Source organism: Anolis sagrei, chromosome 3, assembly GCF_037176765.1.
Source record: "Anolis sagrei isolate rAnoSag1 chromosome 3, rAnoSag1.mat, whole genome shotgun sequence".
In the NCBI taxonomy this organism is placed as follows: domain Eukaryota; kingdom Metazoa; phylum Chordata; class Lepidosauria; order Squamata; family Dactyloidae; genus Anolis; species Anolis sagrei.
Genome location: NC_090023.1, coordinates 234,856,391 through 234,877,154, shown reverse-complemented (window position 1 = coordinate 234,877,154; position 20,764 = coordinate 234,856,391). Strand labels below are relative to the sequence as shown.

Genomic DNA, 20,764 nt, shown 5'->3' with positions numbered 1-20,764 from the left:
ATTTGGGAAAACATCAGGCTTGTGTGATGTTGGGAAATGAAAAATAAAATCACCCAGAAATACCAGAAGGTGTGTTTTTAAAAATTGTGATGTAGTTCATTTTTCCATCAGTAGATGGCAATGCAAAATTTTTCATTGGAATAAGGACAGCAGCCTTCTGGAAAATGTGCTTTGCAACACCCAGAGTGAAGCTGGATGATGCTTCCTATTTCGCAGACCCCCTGCTGTGGTTCTTCACTGAAATAGCGGTAGCATGTTTTCAAGGCTGCTGTGTGTAAAAACCCCTCACAGCTACTCCTCTAAAAAAGCCTGAAATCACTGAGGATGAGAAATGTCCCTGAGAAATTATCTGATATGTGGTAATGACACAGAGAGCGATGGAACATAATAATAAACATCCTATTCAAGGTCACTGTAATATTTACAAACTCAGAGAGCAATGGGTTTACTTACAAAGACATACTACAGTATAACAATATATACTTAGAAACAATTGAACCTAATGAATTGAATTAGATAGTTTTAGCAATGGATTCATCAAAAGAAGGGTGAAGGTGAACATAGGTAAGTGTATGTGTGTTAAGGAAATGAGGGGACTGCTCTTCCTAAGAAAAATATGGCATGCCTCCATGAAGTTTCCCTTCTATCTCCAAATGTCTAGCATTGCAATGAATTAATCATTCGGTTGAACATTTAGAAATATAGTACAGGCAAAGTTATTAGAGGAAGGCAAACATGGTGAATATAAAAGTTCTAAGTGAGGAACATTTTCAATGTGTCATTCTTTGCAATGATAGAAATGTGAAGACTGGTGGCAATTTCATTGGGAGGCAGAATTTCTATTTGGGTCAGCACTCTCATTTTGTCCCCTAGGTAGCTATACCCTTGGCAATGGATAGGTGTGCCTTGCAATGGAAGAGGATTTGGAGAGGGTATGGATGTGTGCCTTGTTTTCATGTTACAGAGAACAAGAGAACCAGTATGAATGCCCTGTGTCCTGCTGTGCAGGACTACTAGCACCAGCTGGGTACTGCTGAGCTGTTACAATGCTCAGCTGTAGAGTTCCTGACATCCCTCCATGCAGCAAGCAGGGCAAACTGCAGAGACTTGGCAGAGTGAGAAATGCCAAAAACTATCACAGTGTTTTCAATTTTTTAAAAAGGAATTGCTTCCCACACTCTGGATTTTACTGGGAGTTTCAAACTGTAGTAGATATTGTGGAGCTTTCATGCATTTTCTGAATGAAGGACTCAACAAGAACATATGGCAAATATTTTTGTGGTGTTTCATTTCCATGGGAGTCCTGTAGCCCTAAACACAGTGAATGTGGATGGTTGGCTAATAACAATTAAACCTTGCTCTGACAGATCATGATGTGGACTACAAAAAGTCAAGAGGCTGCTGATACTTGTTTCATTTTGTTTAGTATTCAATTAATAGAGTACTTTTTGCTTGCATATATTTCCGAATTCCAGCCAACTAACAAAAGTGTATTAAAAACTAACTTATTTGCCTTGAGGTCATCGTCTTGTATGTTAACCCTATCCTACTTTATCCAGATGATAGCAATTCACTGGTTCAGTATTTGAAACAGGCAGGATTCCTAGTTGTCCTAAATGCAGTTTTCTTTGTTTTAGCATTCCAGCACATTCTACCCAGAGTGGAGGCACTTGAAATTACTGGGAGCAATGAACAGTTCAGAATAAACTATGGTGAGTGTTGGATTATGGCCTCATTGATTTTAACTTGAATCCATTTGCTGTCATGAAATGTAAATTTAGGATGCATGTTACTTTGCATTGTGTTTTAGGAAGTGCCTTGTGTAAAAGGGTCCTTATGGGATGGGGAGCTTATACACACTCATCAACAGAACTGACACACAATGTAAGAAAAACACTTACCTCTTACTGGATCAGTTCCCATTGATGAGTGTGTGTAAGCTTTCAGTCTTCTAATTTAGGTAGAAATCGCTTTAGCAAGATGCATCACCTTACCTATTTTGTCTCTGGTGTTCTGGGACCAGCACAGGAGTAGCACTATATAACAAACAAGAGAATTTTGTTCAACACAGTGGGTATATTTTCTTATTGATTCTGTTTCACTCTATGGAACTCAAATGTTTTCGAGTCCTAATACAAACGTTCTCTAAGAAGCTGGAAAACTGTGTGTTCTTATTGCAGTTATACTGGTTGCTTCCAAATCTTTTCTGAGTTTTTGTCTAAAATTACTAGGATTCAGTATTACTGATTGTTCTTTTCAATTTCTACTCTACACAAGAGTGGATTTGTTTTTGAAATGGATACCACCAGCAACCAATGATAAAATTGCTGTAATCCTTCCTTGCAATCTCCTCCAACCCAAAAGAAATATTGTAAAGAGGGAAGGAATCTTTAAATTTAAAATTCTGGACTATTTTGCAAAGAAAAAAAACCTTTCTAGACCTTTTCTAAAGAATGATAAATACCTTATAAAGGAGAGTCTTTGCAAGGATGTGAAGACAAAAATTAAATCACATTACCTTCCTACTTCCCCCAAAACTTCATCTTGCTTTACATTGAGGAAAATAAGGGACTCCCCGAAATCAGCTCAGTTTTGCCTTCTCAAATTAAAGGGATCATTCAAACCGGAGCTTGGAAAAATATTTTTGACCCTCAATTCAGAGGTTATCTAAGCTCTTGTTCAAAGAGTCCAGTTGGTTTTATGGAAAAGCAGAAGAGCATTCACACAGTATTGTTCTTTGACTAAAACTTCCAACAGAGATTGAGAAGAAACAACTACTCTGGTTAATGTCTCATTTGCTGATTCCTCTATAATAATATGTAACCAATGAGAGCAAAAGTAAGTGATATTTCACATGCAATCCCATATTTGACTGCTGACAGTTCGAATCTGCGGAGTGGGGTGAGCTTAATTAAATTTTATTGAAAACTTAATAAAGATTATTTTTTAAAAAAGAATGTGCGGAGTAGGGTGAGCTCCCATCTGTCAGCTCCATCTTCTCAAACGGGGACAGGAGAAAAGCCTCCCACATGTATAAAGTTTAAAACATCTGGGCACCCCCTGGGCAACGTCTCTGCAGATGACCAATTCTCTCACACCAGAAGTGACTTGCAGTTTCTCAAGTCATTTCTGACATGAAAAAAAACACCTTTCCTGCCCCCAGCATGGGGGCGGGGAAGCACTTTGCTCCCTTCCGGGGAAGGAAAGACAAAGAGTCCCAGGCAGGACTTCCTGTGGGCTGGGCCAAGGAGTGGTGAGCCAAGCTCACCTCACTTGACCCGAAGAAGTTGGCACCCTTGTTGGAGGATGACATGGTCATGTGGAGTTACCACCTCGTCTGATTAATAGCACATTAAAGTTCAAATTCATGCTCAAGTTCAAATTCTTGTTCAAGTTCATGCTGAATCACAAATTGAATTTGATGATCACACAGACATTGACTGGTAACATATAATAAAAGTTGCCCATATTGAACCCACAACATGGTGTTGTCTGGTGATTTCACCGGTTGGAGAGCATAAACCCTTGATCTATGTAAAGAACGCTAGATAATATATATGGGTCACCCCTTCACTCCTCAACATTTTTGAAGCCTAAATGCAATTTAGACTAGAGCAGACCCACCAAGTCCACTCCTAAATTGTAATCAACACTTGCATAAATCCTACTGATTTAATTGGTCTAATTGGGAGTAGCAATTGGATTTCGCTACTGATTATTTCCGTCACATAGTCATATATGCAAGTACCTGATTGCTAGAGAAAGGCAAGCTTCCTCTTTCCAATAGGTTTGCCAGGTGAGACATAGGACAGGGTTCCTATATCTGTAATGGTTGTTTAGATGACAGAATTTCAGCAAGTCATTCTTGCATAATATCTGTGCTTGGCCATGTAGAAGGTAGAACTGAATGAAAACTAAACCTTCTGAAATTCCCTCTTCTAAAAAAAACATTAATGATACCAATGCCCTGTCCTGTATTTAATCACTCAAGTCCTCAGAACATATTTCTATGCTAATTCCACATTCATAAACCTCTCCCACTCATCCTCTAACTCAGAGTTTCTTAAACTGTGCTCCTCCAGATGCTTTAGACTTCAGCTCCCACAATTCCTAACAGCTGGTAAGCTGGCTGGGATTTCTGATAGCTGAAATCCAAAACACATGAAACAACAGTTTGAGAAACACTGCTCTAACTCAATGGTTCTCAATATTTCGTCATGATATTTGACACTTTAACTCCCCAAAGCACCGCCAGCATGACCAATGGTCAGAGATTGGGGAATTTTAATTTAAAGATGGACAACAGTTCAGAAACAGTGCTTTAGTTTATTCATCCCCCCTTCTGCAATCACTTTCCTCAATCTTCTTTAGACATATCAAGCTGGGAGAATAGCAGGGTTGCCAGTGAGGAAAGAAAACAAAAAGGGAGAAATTCCTACTGAAACATTTGGGTCTGTTGTACTAGGGGCAACCTAGATAGAGCAAAATATCTCCATTTTTTTCCATCTAGACACAAGGTTGCTCTTGTAATAAGAAATTCAATGTGCAGATTTGATAAATGTGAATTTAATATGCTGTGTGGGAATGAATGGAAGATGAATGTATGGATGGAGCTAATAATTTTGGAAACACCAGTAAAAGACCCAGGCCTACAATGACTAACTACCTCCTTGCTGGACTGTAATTAAAAGTTGATAATAAGAACTGAAAAGTAAACTCTGATAAGAACTGGACAGTGATAAGATAAATGTTTACAGTGTTAAGAAGGAAGTCAACATAAGATCAACACCAATCAAGAAGAGTCAACATCTGGCTGGGAAACTGAGATGGAGTCAGGATGTAGTCAACTTTGCGACTACATCAGCAGAATATTCCTATAAAATACTCTGTCTAATAATGCTCAAATTGTGGCAGACCTGAGGAGTCTGTTCCACCCACTATGCTCTGCTCCATGGAAAGGAGAGAGATAGTGTACGTATGGAGAGTGGCAGATTTGCACGGGAGCAGTCTGGTCACTTTGAGGCTTCTTTCTCAAGGGAAGAGGAAGAAGTGCACTTTTGGAGTCTTAGATTTTGTGCAGGGAGTCAGGTTCTGCTGTATGGAAAAGAGAGATCTGGTCCTTGGCATTGTTCTTAGGGAAAGAAGTTTTGGCATTTCAGCGTTTTGAAGTTATGGCATTATGTATGTTATGAAACTATAGGTTGGCAGGCTGCAGGAAAGCAAGATCTGGCCTAACAGGTGCTTCTCCAAGGAGGGAGAAAACGATATGGTAATACTTTGGATGCATGTGGATGAATGCGTGTACATGTGTGTGAATGTTTTCCCTTTAAAGGTGAATCTGTGCTGCAAAATTATTGTGATTCAAAATTATTGAATCTGTGCTGCAAAATTTGATATTATTTAACCAGCATGGCTCAGTGCTGCAGAATCTTGAATTTGTAGTTTGATAAGACACCAGCACTTTTTAGCAGAGAAGGCTAAAGATCTTGTAAAACTACAGCTTCCATGATTACATAGCATTGAGCTATGGCAATTAAAGTGGTGTCAAATTGCATTAATTCTACAGTCTATCTGTATCCCAAAACCTAATAGACTCACATAAACATACAAGGGAAAGAATCTATAAAGACAGTGATCATAATGTTTGGATATGTTGTCGTAACCTGCAAGAAAATAATTTGTAGAAAATGGAAACCTCCATTCTTGCCTTGATCTGTTGCATCTGATGTGAGTTATTGTTAGAGTGTCAGCAGTGTGCTAAGTGAGACATGGCATATATTCTGACAGAACAACAACTGCATACTTATTTTGTTCTTCTGCATTTTCTTCTACATTCGCACTTACCCGAACTATTATTTCCCGCCAACATGGTTGGACTAACAGAAGACCTTCCAAGTCTGCTAGACACAAGTGGTGGTCCTGGTGTCCCATCCCATTCCTGAGCTTTTATTGGCTCTCTGGAAGATGCCCCGTGGTGACCTCTTTCTTTGTTTTCCAGCTTTGGTAGTGGCTCAGTGCTGTGGCTCCTGATCTTCAGTTCATCTAATGGTTCTGCAAAATAAGCAATGGTCACAATCGATTACATAGTGAACAAATTGATGAGGTCAACAATCTTTGTTGCCCTTTCTCCCATTTTAGCATGTTGCTAACTGGACCTAATTTTAAATGAATAAAATAATGCAGGGATGTAATAACTGATTATTTTAAACACATTTTATAACTTATATGTGCACTCTATGTCAGAATAGTTGAGAGTAATTCAAAGAATTCCTGATATAAACAGAAGTTTGCAGTAAAATTATTTATGACAATATAGAAGATAACAATAGGAAATGTATATAGAGCGAATGTATGGGTCTTCCCTATGTTTGTTCTCCAAAGAAGGCATGGGGCACTTAGCTCTTCCTGATATTTCCTTATCATAGACAATGCTGAGTGAGATGGATGAGAATTGCTGGTCAAAGTATCCAAAGAGGCGGAGGTTTATCAATTTCACCCTATGGAACACTTCTATTCAATATATTTGGCTTAATTCAAGATTGGGAAACTGCATTGGCCCTCCATGGGACCTTGAGAGTCCATAACTGCTGTTGTGACAGCACTGTGTGGACAATCTCTAATGTTTAAAATTCGTTTGGACCAGATGGTTCCTTTGCCCTTTTTTGAGCTGAAAGGAGCGATGTTCCCATATTTGAGCTGAAGGAGCAATGTTCTCCGGCAATTTGAGGCCCAGAAGAGTCCCCCTATTTTTGTAACTAGAAGTTAACTGGAAAAGTCAAGCAGCATTTGTCCCAAAAAAACACCAGAAGGGGGGATCCTCAATTTTTGCTTACTTTTGGTCTAAAAATCTCATCAGATAGAGATCTAGAAGCCAAAGGACAGCAGTGGAAACCATGGGATAGTTCCCAGCTTTGTCTCCTTACACTGGCTGCCACCCCGCAGTGTTTTTTGGTTGTCTCTGGCTTCCTCTCATGCTGTTCTTGTCAAGCTGCTGGGATGTAGCCTGGATGGAGCCCTGCTGGAAGTAGCCCTGCATCATAAGATGGGCTCCAACGGACTCCATCCTGGTTCTATCTCAGGAGAGCTAGGATGCCCCCCCCCCATAAGATGAGGTCCTTGGTGACAAACAGAAAACATGCTCTAAATATTGAACACCAAGTTGATAAAAGAAAGCAAAGAAATGTGTGGTTCTATGTCTTCAAGTTGTTTCCAACTTGCGGTGACCCTAAGGGTATCTTTGGCAAGGTATGTTCAGAGGTGAATTGCCATTGCTTTCTTCTGAGCCTGAGTGAGTGTGGCTTGCCCATAATCACCCAGTAAATTTCAATTGCTTAGTACAGATTCAAACTTTAGTTTTCAGAGTTGTAGTTTAATGCTCAGACCATTATACTATTTTGGCTCTTGCAGCCAAAGAGATAGTGCACATTATTCAATAATAGGGAGGTATTAAATGTTGTCAGGGTGTCTGTGTGCAAGCTTTTCACAGCAATTGAAGCATTTAACTGGTTTTCTGGTCACTACTGATGATTGTGACCAACCTTTTGTGTTTTTCTTGCTATGTATTTAAGAAATAAAAGTGGGAAGTATCACTTCATTTGACCCTTTTCTTGACACACACCACTAAGAAAGGGGGAAAAGGATATTTGCAATGTAAAAAAGAGTAAGGGGCAGAGATTTCTTCTAGTAACCCACCTCAGTTACACACAGTTAACCAGTTCAGCTAATCAGTTTGTGAATCCATTATTGGGTATAAGCACAGTTTGCAGTTGACAGAACAGTTAATATATTTACATGGTGAGCTTCATTTCTAAGGTTATCTAAAAACTGATAAAGCTAAAAGAAATGAAACAGTCTGGATCAGTCTGGCATCTCATGCAGTCCATTCTTTGCCCAAAGAACACTGTTATTAGATGATAGGTATCAGGACACGAAAGCACATTCTTTTTTTTTTTTAAGAACTACCTATTTTATATACCCTCTAAAGAAGTGAGGGAAAACACAAACCAGGGGAAATTACATTTTCAGATAATATCATTAAGGAGGTCTCTATTGTTTGTACATGTAGTGGTGAACTTTTCTCAGTTTTAATATTCTCAGATAAATATGAAAGAGATTTGCTGTGCCCATGCTTTGAAATTTCTTTATCATTTTATTTTCTGAGTTAAATTTATTCCTACCTCTAACAAACATGTATGTGCTGATATCCATAGCTGTATTTGCTATGGATATCAGCACATATTTATTTATTTATTTACACCATTTGTACCCTGCCCTTCTCACCCCCGAGGAGGGACTCAGGGCGGCTAACACAGGCAGCAATTCGATGCCACAATATCAGTAACAGAATATAAAATCATCATACATAGCAAACTTAAAAACAGTAACATGAATTAAAATCACATAATCACAAAGTCACATAGCCGTTTCCATTTGTCATAACAGTGTCTAAAGTGCTGCTGTGCCCACTAGCCAAAGGCCTGGGTCCAAAACAACGATTTTAGTTTTTTCCTAAAAGAAAGGAGGGAGGTCGTCGATTTGATCTCACTGGGGAACATACATGTTTCCAACTTTCATCCCAGATGGAATAGTTAGAACTATCAAATACAGACAAGTATTTTGTGTCCAGTAACAGCCAATTCTATAGGTCACATCTGGTCTGCAGATATTAAGAAACTTCTGGTCCAAAAGTTGAAAATTGACATGGAATCCCTCCATCAATGTTAAATGATGCACCTCATATGTGATTGGGATGTCTAACGGTTGAGTGACGTATCTGCATTTCTTCAAAACATCATTGCATTTTTCTTGGGATAGAGGATGGCATTCACATTAGGGGTGTGCAATTCAGCAATAACCCATGCTATTTTTGGAGTCTGGTTTTCGACTGCCCCCTTGTTCCATTTTTAAGGAACTTTCCAATTTCAGTAAAGGTTTCTGTTTTCATGCTAGAAAGATTTGTCCATTAGGGAATAGGGAAACTATAGAGGCTCATTTCTCTGACGTTTTTAGGCCTATCAGCATAAACTTGGTCTCACCTATAGGCCACATCTTCTACTGCAAGCCTGCCAAGTTTCAGAATGTTTCACCAATCTACTAATTTTTACCACATTTAAAAAAAACCACAAGAGGGGATTCTGGGAATTGAAATTCAATTCCAAGTGCATGCCACAAGAGGGGAGGAGGACGGATGGACACAGTCAACCAGGCCTCTGATTGCTAAGAAGGAAAGTGAGAAATACACAGAGAGAAAAACCTCAACTCACATCATGCCCTGGGAGGGAGCACAATGCTTGCACTGCACAAAGTGCTGCTGGGAAAATGAGTTCTCATTTGTCTCAAGCAGGCATGTCGGAGGAGGGCCTACAGGAAGGGATGGAGGAGTCTGCTGGAGAAGAAAGCAAAGGAGGAGCCACAGCTTTCCTGTTTAGCAAGGCTGCCCTGCCATGCCTATACTTCACCACCTCTGCCTCAGGTAGAGTGCTGCTCAACCCCATTAGCTGAAAAAAATCTGGCTGCTGTAATCTGTACTGGCTAAGGCTTCAGCTGCCCCATGCCAGGCTTATTTTCAAGCATTTGGCAACCAAATCTGCTGAATTATTCAAATCTGGTACACAAAAATGAAATCATGCACACCCCTAATTCACATACCTTGCAATATTTTACAGACAAAAACTGGGACACATGTGGCTAAGCAACACCAGAATGTGTTCAAGATAGCAAAACTTATTAATGAGATGCAATAGACAAGAGGCTGCAGTGATTTGCTTTTGCCTAACCCTAGTAGGAAGGGCAAGACTTCCCTTCTCCTTAGTCTCCCCTGATGAGTTAATTGAATACAAACCTGCACTTCGAATTTAGGGCCCTTCCACACACTTATATAACCCAGAATATCAAGGCAGATGATCCACAATATCTGTTTTGAACAGGAAGTCCACACTGCCATATAATACAGTTCTATGTGGATTTTAGACAGTTGTGTGGAAGGGTCCTTACTTTGTAGCAATTGAAGTAAACTGAAAGTAAAGGGAGAAAATGGGGGAAGGAGAGAGAAATTTGGATATTTAAAAAGTAGGGCAGGAGAGGATTAATCAAGACTGTCCCTGCAAATTAGAACAATTGGAGGTTATGCATTTACCACCCCCAAATTGTTGGAGAATGTATCAAGAAAATTCCCTGATTGGCCAGGCTAGCCTTTCTTCACCAAGGGAGATTGGGATTGGGGGGGGGGGGGGATATGTCTTTTAATAAATCTCAGCTCAGCTCTTTAAATCAAAATCAAACTGATAAATTGGAACTGAGGAAACACCTTATCTACAATTCTATCATTCAAATGAATATATTCTCCCAATTCAATCTGGCACCAGGCTCCTAAGCACATATTAATTCCAGAGCCTGGTTGTTATAATGCTGAGTGACAAACAGCAGACTCCTTCTAAAGAGGCAAACAAGGCACAATTGGAGGAACCGTAAATGAGGGCAACTCTCAGCGAGTCTTCTCTAAGTAGTCCAAAATGTATCAGATAATGATGCATGTATTATTCATTCATCTCCCTCCACCTGTTATTAATTCTAAATAAATCACACATCATCCTAACAGAAAATGTGTTTTTAAAAAGATAGGGTTACAATGAGTGTTTGTTTCTCCCCAAAATGCATTAATAATACTAAAGGTATTTTTGCACAGTGCTTGCAGCAAAACAAGGTCATGCTATACCAAGCTTTAGCATAATGTCAATTGAACCTTAACAAACTGTAAAACCAGTGCATTCGCAAGTCATTAATTGAATGGTTTCTGAGTAGTCCTCTGGGAGCAGATTTATACAGCCATTCAGAAAGTGGCAAATCGCTGTATTTTGTGGTTTATGGATTTGTGCATGATACAACCAGGCTTCTAAATGCTACTTCTTGTGTCACTATCATGATTCATGATGCCTTGGTTGTCAGACCTTGACATATGTCAGATTCCGTGATCTTCTAAATTCTATAATAAATCAACACAGGTGTAGCATAATTAGTGAATCAGTCCTTACTCCTACATGTCTTATGAATACATTGTTAAACACATTCCCATTAGAAAAAGGAAAGAAAGGTTTTCCATTTTCAACTTGTGCCATTTGCAAATATCCCCCAACTCTTTCCCCTTTTACTTAAGATCCCATAACTTAGTAGTAAGATGAAGCTATGTTTAGAGTAGTGTTGTGGTTAAAACACTGGACTGGAACACTATACACTTACAGTGTGATACATGTTTACTGTTGCGGCTCCATATAATGGAATCCTTTTATTTTAGTTTAGGAAAGCAGTGTCAATACTCTAGAAAAGAGAGATAGATCACTCCCCTGAACTAAGACTGTGGGGCTCTTTTGCAAATAATTCTAAAAACCTCACCAAACTACAAAAGTTCTGTAGGATGGAGGCACAACAGTTAAGATGGTAACAAACAGTAACAATTGCATATGCAACAGTCGATTCAGACTTTGATTAAGAAGTTCAAGTCCCAAATAAAAATAAAAGACAGTGTAAGCAATAGAGGTGTGTATTTTTTTTGTTAGTCCTTGTAATTCAAATAAAATTCATTAAAATCATACTTATGGGCAATATCAGATATGTGGGCATGGCTTGCACCAAAAATTTAACTATTGAAACTTATCCCATACTTTTTCTTTTTCTTTTTGTAAATCTCAGAAGGCTCCCAAAGTCAGTTTCATATTCAGTGCAAGGAAGCAAAGATGAAAGCAAAGCCAAAGGCTGCCTTAGTGCCTCTGTAAATTAGTTGAGTCTCACCATTAGGAGTGGGGGAAAAAGAGAACAGTGTTTTCTGGCAACAGCAAAGAACTCTGGAAAATGTAGTTTGGGAAAGGAGGAGCCCTATGCCAGAGAATTCAAAAGGCTCTGCCCTAAACTATATTTCCCAGAGTGCAGTGCACTGCTCAGCCAGGTAACTCTGGCAACCTTTTACAGACTGTGTAAAGAAAGAAATGTAATGCTAGGCGTTGCTGTGTAGAAAAGAAAATGTTGTATTTCTTATAAGGACATATTATAAATACAATGGGATGTAGTTAATTTTAAGGAGTGGTGGAGATGGGAAGGATGTAGTTTATTGTCTTTTGTTTTGTCTTGTTTGTGTGTGTGTGTGTGTGTGTGTGAGAGAGAGAGAGAGAGAGAGAGAGAGAGAGATGAGAGATTTATCCCTCCATAGCCAGTCAGTGTTCCAATAAATTATGATTTTTGTTCCTGGGTTATAAATGTCATTTTCTAATTGGTTCTATCATAAAAACATGGCAAAAATTTATTAAACTGCAAAAACTTTGTCTTTGCATGAGGAACATTATGTTATAACACATTTTGCTGTAGTCTCCAGTTCACCAATTTAACATTGCCATCCACCCATTTAACAAAGTTTTTGGAGCAAAAATAAAGTTCCTGGTGTAGAACCACTACTTTCAAAGTAAGGACTACGCAATTAAACAGGAGATAATACTTTCAAACAAGGAATATATTTAATTAATATTAAAAACGCTGCTTATATAAAAAAATCCAAAAATCCAGAGATAAATGAAATATTCTGAAATTTGGTGGGCTATGAGTGGTAAATGTGTTCTAACACTGGACTGAGTTTCATCCCAATAGCTGTACTCTCGTAGTAATGAGTTTTTCCACTAACAATACTTTAGAAACACTTTAGAAACTTGGTGCACATTTTGATCTGACTTACAACACTAGCAGGGTTTCAACGAGAACCACAGAATCACAGAATCATAGAGTAGAAAGAGGCCATGTTGTCCATCCCTCTGCCATGCAGGAAAAGCACAATCAAAGTACCCCATTTGGGGATATGGCTCCAAAAACAAACAAATAGATGTGTGTGTATGCAGTACTCAGTCACAACAACAAGAGGGCAGTATATAGATTCAGAGGGAGAGATGACAAATGGAAGAGGGCTCGAACATTGGCAGTGTGAAAAGGTAAAAGGCAGTCCTTAAGATGACAAAACTTGGATTCAGTACTATAGAACTTTATAGAATCCTATATACAGGCAATGCATACCTGGGCGACACCGGTTACATATGCTGGTGAGCTACAAAGCTCTATAATGCTCAGGTACTGCTTGGAGACCTCTCTTCTATGAAACTATAAAAGTACGGGATCAAACTCTGTTTTTCACTTTGGCAATCCCATTGGGAACTTCCTCCCTAGAGAGACTGGGATGGCTGGCTTCTTGTCATTCCATCAGCAAGCGGGTTGTTGTTGGTGTTGTTGTACTGACAGGCATTTTAGAAACTCAGTGTAAGGGCTTTTATTAGTGTTCTGATTCTGGTCTGTTGTCCTTTTTTCTTTTTTCTTTTTGATGGGTTTCATTCTATACATTTTAAATACATTTAAATAACAGCTTGCCTCTGATTTTGTAACTCTTTTAAATTGCTTGTGTTTCAATTTTTGCAAGCCACCTTGGGTACAACATTGAGGGGGGAAAGGGTGCTCATACTAATAAATTAAGTCTCAAAATGTAAATAAAAGCAAGGAGATGAAGGAAGGATAGCTGGTTATTTTTTTTAAAAAAAACGATCCCAGTGCATTTCAGCCAGAAAATATTGCATGCTTATTTTTCAAGGGAAAACAAAAGTAGAAATTTCCATGGAGCCTATCAGGGCATGTAGGCATTTCATGAGCCTTTAGCTTAGAAAGAAAAAAGATATGTATGATGGCCAGGAAAGAAGGTTAACACAAGTTAATGTTGTTTTATAAGAACTTATCAACATTTTCATAAACAAGGTGGGAAAATATGAATGTGAAAAAAGTATTTTTAAAAAGGCACTTTAGACTGTGATGTCTCACTTGTAGAAATCCCTTTCCAGGAAAAAAAAATGTAACGGGATTTTTTTCCAGATCTTTAGATTGTTCTGAATACTGATACAGTGGAACCTCTACTTAAGAGCAATTCCAGCTTAAGAGAAGTTTTGAGTTGAGAGCTGTTGCTCAGGTTGGGTTTTGCTTTGACATAAGAGTAGAATTTTGAGTTAAGAGCAGAGTACAGGGTTTAGGGCTTCAAGGAAGCAGCCTCTATGACTAGTGCTCTTGTTCACTTTAAGATATTGCTGTCTGGTTTGGTCTTGTCTGCTTTGAGGAACTTTGTGTTAGTTGATTTTGTGTGATTTTTATTCCTGGTATGTTTGGATTCATAAAGAAAGAAGGGGGGGGAGAGAGAGCAAGGGAGAGAGGGATACTGGAATAAGTACAGTATGAAGAAAAAATGCTTCTACGTCTTCACATGTGCTTTGTGTTTCCTTGCCACAACTTTGTACTTCTGCTATTGTGCCACAACCTTGTACCTTTACAATTTAAAACTTATCTTTCCTTTAAAAAAATTGTTCCATGTGAATGTGCATTTATGCATTATTTGTTATTTATAGAATACATTTTCTTATTTAAAAAATACATTATATAAAGAATTGGGAGGAAAGTCAGGACCCCGTAATGGATTAATAACATTTCAATGAGAAAATTTGCTTTGAAACAAGAGCATTTCAAGTTAAGAGTTGAGTCACATAACAAGTTAAACTCCTACATCAAGGAATCACTGTAACTGAATATCACATTTTGGAAAACATGCAAGGATGGTATATAAATACTTCTGTAAAGAAAGTAGAATCCCACTGAAAGTAATGCAGCATAGATGGATGAGATCCACATCTGGATTTGCATCTGAATATGGATCTCATCCATCAACATCGCATTGCATTCAAGAGAATAGCTATCTGCATGTGCCTGCCTGTTCTTTTGTAGCTGCTTAATTGCACTCAGCTGGATTGGTGAAAGGACTGTCACATTGGCCGCCTTGGCAATGGATACACATTCCTTCTCCCTGCACAATATCCTTTCCCCTTTTCCCAAAGAATTGTGAAAAACTGGTCAAATGAAATGTGCAGAGACATTTAACAAGTAGTGAAACATCACCCTTTGAAATGCACCCTATTCCTCATCAATCTACATATAATGTGAATGCAGCTCCAGGTAAATGCACCTTAATAATGACTGATTCTTGAACCAGATTTTGGAATAACTATTTAGATTTCCTAGCTCCTAGTTTCCATGGTCTCTTGGTGATACATTTTACCTACTGTTGGTTATCATTTTACCAATCCCATAATTATTTAGAAGATACATTTCAGATCATATGAGTCATAATCCCAGCAAAAGCAACTGAATAACTGATTCAAGTCAAAAGATTTCAAGTGTACTTAACTCTGTTGGATTGTCCAGGCCATATGTACACAATATATTTTAAATGGCTTTTGTAGAGAAACTATGGCAGCTCTTTTTCTATATAATACAGATTGATTGTGGTATTGAAGAGCATCTGCGTTCATTAGCAAATTGGCAGGGATTTATGTGCCAGCTGCAAATCAAATGTATGATTCTGTAGCATCCAGATGCATCCAGATGCACATCATAGTTTAGGCTTAAAATGTCTAAATCCACATTAGCAGATATTAACTATCATTGGAAAGAAAGAAAAATGAAACAAACGCAAAGAGCTAAATTGTCAATATTAACATGATATAATAATTGTGTTACAGACCTTATTATCCAAGATGAGACATGGGAATGTGATGGGGGTCTAAACCCATGTTCTCCAACATAATATTCATTTTTTAATTATGGTATTTCTTAACGGTAGTGACAAATTTGTATACTTCAAAATAAATGTTTGTAAATATATGGTGTTGATTCCAAGAGACATGTACAAGGTAGAATTCAAAGAGCTAATGTAGGTCACAAAGTATCATCAACACCATCTTCTATTGGTTTTATTGTATCTTTTTATTATAACTCACTGTGCAATGAAAAAAAGAAAGTGATTTTAAAGCTTCATTCAGTTTCAGACGAGTTTTCACAGATGAAGACACAGACACCAGAATGTTCTCAGATGGGTGTGAGCTGGTAATAGGAGAATAAAAGCAAATATAGAGGAGGAATGCATACACTATTTTAAGCGGAAAGCATACTGTTTTAAGCAGAGAAACTTTGGGATTTATTCACTGAGGAAAACCTGAAAAAAAGAAAAGAAAAGCCCAAATGAGCCTGCTGAGAACAGCAAGGCTCCATCACTTCCTTTCTTCTCTCTGTTGCTGAGTTGAAGTCGTGCTATTTTTGCACTTTGAACATAGTCTGCAGCAACTGAAGTAAACCGAGTGCAAGATAAAAAGTGGGGGAAGAGAGAATGCTTTAAAACTAAATGAAAAAGCAGGATGACAGAGAATGAACTGGGACAATGCCTGCCAAAGCAAGTTGGTAGATATGTGTTTGCCACAAGGTATTTGGAGCTCAATTCCAAAATATTCATGCAGGCATGGGATAAATTGCACAGTTCTTTGGCTCTAAGACAGATATTGCTCTGCTACTTTGGACAGCTTCTGAGACTCAGACTCCTGGAGCCTCATCCGACTTGAGCATTTTGCCACTTCAATCCACTTTAAATGCTGTGAGTGCCTCCTGCAGAATTCTGTGACTTCTAGTTTAGGAAAGCCCAGGGCTTGTCTGGATGAGCAGTTTAAAGGCCCCTCCCTAAACTATAAACGACAAGTTCCAGAATCCTGCAGGAGGCAGTCACAGCATGTAAAGTGGATTAAAGTGGGAAAATGTTCAAGTGTGATGAGGCGTTCATTTCCCAAACCCTTTGCCCTTGTTCTACCTTTTTAATCCCCCTTGCCTTCCATAAACAGATGTACAAAAAGAATATGGTGCAGATTTGACTCAGAAGAAAAGGCAGCAAATGGATCAACTGGCTCTCACTTGGCAGAGCCAATTCTGTTCCTTGGTTTACTAGGGGGTTAATAGCAATGAAGCCTTGCTGGGACAGGGTGAAATTCCATCATGCGTGAAAAAGGCTATCATAAGACTTTTTTTTTAAAAAAAAACCTTCACGGACTAATTAATATTAAACAACTACCAGTCTATTTCTAATCTTCCCTTTTTGGACAAGGTTCTGGAGCTGGGGGTGGCTACTCAACTTCAGGGACTCTTGGATGAAACTCATTATCTTGATCCATCACAGTCTGATTTTAGGCCTGGTCATGGACCAGAGACAACTTTGGTTGCCTTAGTCAATGACCTCCACAGAGAGATTGTGTCCCTGTTGGTTCTCTTTGATATCTCACTGGCTTTTCATATCATTGACTATGGTACTCTTCTGGGCTGGCTCTCTGGGATAGGATTTGGGGGCAGTGCTTTGTAGTGGCTCCGTTTATTACCAGAGGGCCAGACCCAGATGGTATGCTGAGGGATATCAGCTTGGATCCATGGCCATTGGCCTGTGGGGTCCCACAAGGTTCTATTATTTTTCCCATGCTTTTTAATGTCTACATGAAACCGCTGGATGAGATCATTTGGAGTTTTGGAGTTTGGTATGATCTGTATGCAAATGACACACAACTCTATTACCTATTTTCACCAAAATTCAAGGAATCTCCCCGAGTCCTAAACCAGTGACTGACAGCTGTGATGGACTGGATGAGGGTTAATGAAATGAAACAATCCAGACAAGACAGAGGTCCTCCAGAGGTCAGTCGTGAGGCCAATTGGGGTATAGGGTGGCAACCTGTGCTCGACGGGGTGACAGTCCCCCTGAGGACACAGGTCCACAGTTTGGGGGTCCTCCTGGATTTAGCTCTGACCGTGGAAGCTCAGGTATTGGTGGTGGCTAGGAGGGCTTTTGCACAATTAAAATTTGAGTGCCAACTGTGCCTGTACCATGAAAAGATCTGGCCACGGTGGTCCATGCTTTAGTTACATCTCATATGGATTACTGCAATGCACTCTGTATGAAGCTGTCTTTTTAAATGGCTCAGAAGCTACAACTGGTATAAAGATTTGTTGCCAAGCTGCTCACAGGAGTGAGTTATAGAGAAGGTACCGCCCCTCTCACTGCCTGGCTATATGCTTTCAGACCCAATTAAAGTGCACCTACAAAGCCCTACACGGTTTTGGTTCAGCCTATTTACATGACCACATCTTCCCTTATGAACTTGTGCAGGCCTTAAGATCTGCCGGGGAGGCCCTTCTTATGGCCCTGCCTCCGTCGCAAGTGAAGTTGGTGATGACGGTGGAGAGGGCCTTCTTAGTAGTGCCCCCTGGCTTTGGAATGTCCTCCCCAGGGATATTAGGTAAGCATCTACACTGATGTCCTTCAGGAAGGAGCTGAAAACTTGGCTGTTCAAACAGGCCTTTGACAATGGTGATATTTAAGAACTTTGTGTTAACTTTTTAATGGATTTTATGGCATATTCTGATTAATGCAAAGGGTTGGACATCAGCAATGGTTTAAATTGTTTAATTTTTTATAGTTTTTATAGTCTAATTGTTTAAATTGTTTATTGTTTTATTATAGTGGCTTATGTGCTGATCTATCTTGTGTTAATTTCGATTGTGTAATTGGTTATGTTATTAATTGATTTTTTCTTTATTATGTTTATGTCTGTAAGCCACCTCAAGTCCCCTGGTGGGAGATGGGGCAGGGCACAAATAAAGTTTTAATTATTTCTTTATCATTGCTGAAAGGATGATCTGCTGAAGATGTCTTCCTAAAGAACCCAAAGTCTGATACTGTTATAGTTGTCATTTTCAGTGGGTGTGAACTGAATCCAAGGATCAGAAAATGACTTAACCAAGAGGTCACAACACAGCTAAATATATTTGGAAGTGTATGGAGGTGTTGCTTTTTAAAAAGTGAAAATAATTCAGCGCAATATAATAGGGATGCACTGCATAAGGTCAAGGCTGCCCCAATTATGCCTGGTAGTTTCCACCCCACCTTACATCAAAGTAAATGTAGCAAGTTATATGTTTTTCATTTCACTGAGAGGAGTAATGCCCCATTTTCCTTTCATAATGGCAGCCACCCCTTTCTGCTCAGAAAATAAAATTTATTTCTAGTGCTCACTACCACAGAAAATCCACCAGCAACATACATGTTCACTGGCACACTGCAGATATACATTTTTTTAATCAGTCATTCCTTGTGCTGAGATTGGAACTCATGGAAATCTATGAGATAAAATTTAATTCAAGCTTTAGCACATGAGTAAAGAAAGAGAAAAATAAAGAAGTGTGTGCCTCCCTGTTGAACAGCAGCTGCTTAAAACCACCATAAATAGAAAGATAGAAAGCCAAGATTACATTTGTTCTGAAATTATGCTCATCTTGCTGATTCTAGCTTGTAATATGGACTCAATTCAATTTTTTTAATTCATCAAATTCATCAAACAGAAACAAAGACAAAAACCAATGGGAGCAACTATACTATTGTGCAGTATCTCATAACAGATGTTGCAGTATCCATGATAGGATGGCTTGGATATCACATTATATGTCATTCTTGCTACATTTACTTTTTAAGTATGCCTGTACTAGGGCTGGGCAATTTCGTTCGTTAATTTCGTAATTCGTTATTAATTCGTTATTTTTTTTATAACGAAGCGATATTGAACCATTCAGGAGCAACTAAAAAACGAAACGAATTTTTCAATTCGTTTCGTAATTGTTTCGTAATTGTTTCGAAATCATTTTGAAATCGTTTTGAAATCGCTTCGTTATTATTTCCGCATGTCTGGTGCAAGTTTTAGGGTTGCTGTTTGTTTTCTCAGTGAAAAATAAATATAATTATTGCACCAACAGTCAACAACAGAGGGAGAGGGAAGCTTCAGAAGTTCCCCCTGTCCCATTTGGAGGGTTTTTTAGCGTATTGCGCGATCGCGTCCGCCATTAACGAATCGATTCGTTGTTTCGTTATTGTTTCGTAATTTCTGAAATTTTGTAAATTTCGAACCTTTTTTAAGGAAAATTTCGGAATTCTTTTAAAAATCGAAACACAAAAACCCCCTAAAAACGAATTGAGTTTAGAAACAATTTTTTCCGTGGTTGCCCAGCCCTAGCCTGTACTTGTAGTCGTGTGCAACCTTTGTGTTGCATGCCTTACTTCTCTCCTTTCTTTCTCTCTCTGGCAAAATTTGAATAAGCGTGCCATTGCAGGATATCTTCACTTGTGCATACATTTGTAAATAGTTAAAGATGCTGTAACTGGACATGGGATAGCCATGGACCAGAAGATCCTGTGAACCCAAACCCTCATCCTGTCTATTCATATCTCTGGGGTTGAAGGTCTATTTCTGGTTTGGGAGGGAGAAATCTGGTCTTCCTTCGCATTATGCTGTCCTGGGAGAATAACATTGCATTGCAAATTTCTCGATTTCTTCCTGCAAAGGGAACTAAACCTGTGGTATGCATAACCATATAATGGCAATCCCTGAGTTACAAACATCTGCCTTACAAATGACTCATTGTTACAAACAGGGGTGAGGCAACAGGAAGTGAGAGAAATCTACTCCTCGGAAGGGAAATTCACTCCAGGAAGAGTTATCATGAGGAAAAGGTGTCTCAACTGAAGATTTAGCATCAATCTTTGTTTCCACAACAAGCCATTTTTTTCAAAATCCAATTATCATAGGAACAGAAAATGAGGTGAAATCCTCTGAACAGGGGCACAGATAGCAAAAGAAACACAACAGAGATGTTAACTTTTCCCTAGACTGTCCATATATTTGGATGGAGTTACACTTTAAAATGTACCTGTTCTGACTTACATACACATTCAGCTTAAGAACAAACCTACAGAACCTATCTTGTTCATAATTTGAGGACAGCCTGTATATACCTTTGTTCATAACCTTTTTTTTTCTGGGAGAATTCACAGACCTACATTTTTTTG

The 20,764-nt window shown here is 38.8% G+C and overlaps 1 protein-coding gene across 5 annotated transcripts in view; it reads right to left on the bottom strand.

Annotated features, from left to right (window-relative positions):
- The window catches only part of NYAP2 (neuronal tyrosine-phosphorylated phosphoinositide-3-kinase adaptor 2), a 171,783-nt gene that overhangs the window by 43,270 nt on the left and 107,749 nt on the right, over window positions 1-20,764 (bottom strand). For 4 of the 5 annotated variants that reach the window (XM_060767861.2, XM_060767862.2, XM_067465965.1 and 1 more), the window contains 2 exons: window positions 5,845-6,051; window positions 1,995-2,036 (listed from right to left, as the gene is read on the bottom strand). In XM_060767861.2, the coding sequence (XP_060623844.2) occupies window positions 1,995-2,036; window positions 5,845-6,051 (249 nt within the window). The remainder of the gene's footprint in view (window positions 1-1,994; window positions 2,037-5,844; window positions 6,052-20,764) is intronic. The other variant, XM_067465964.1, reaches the window with a different exon arrangement.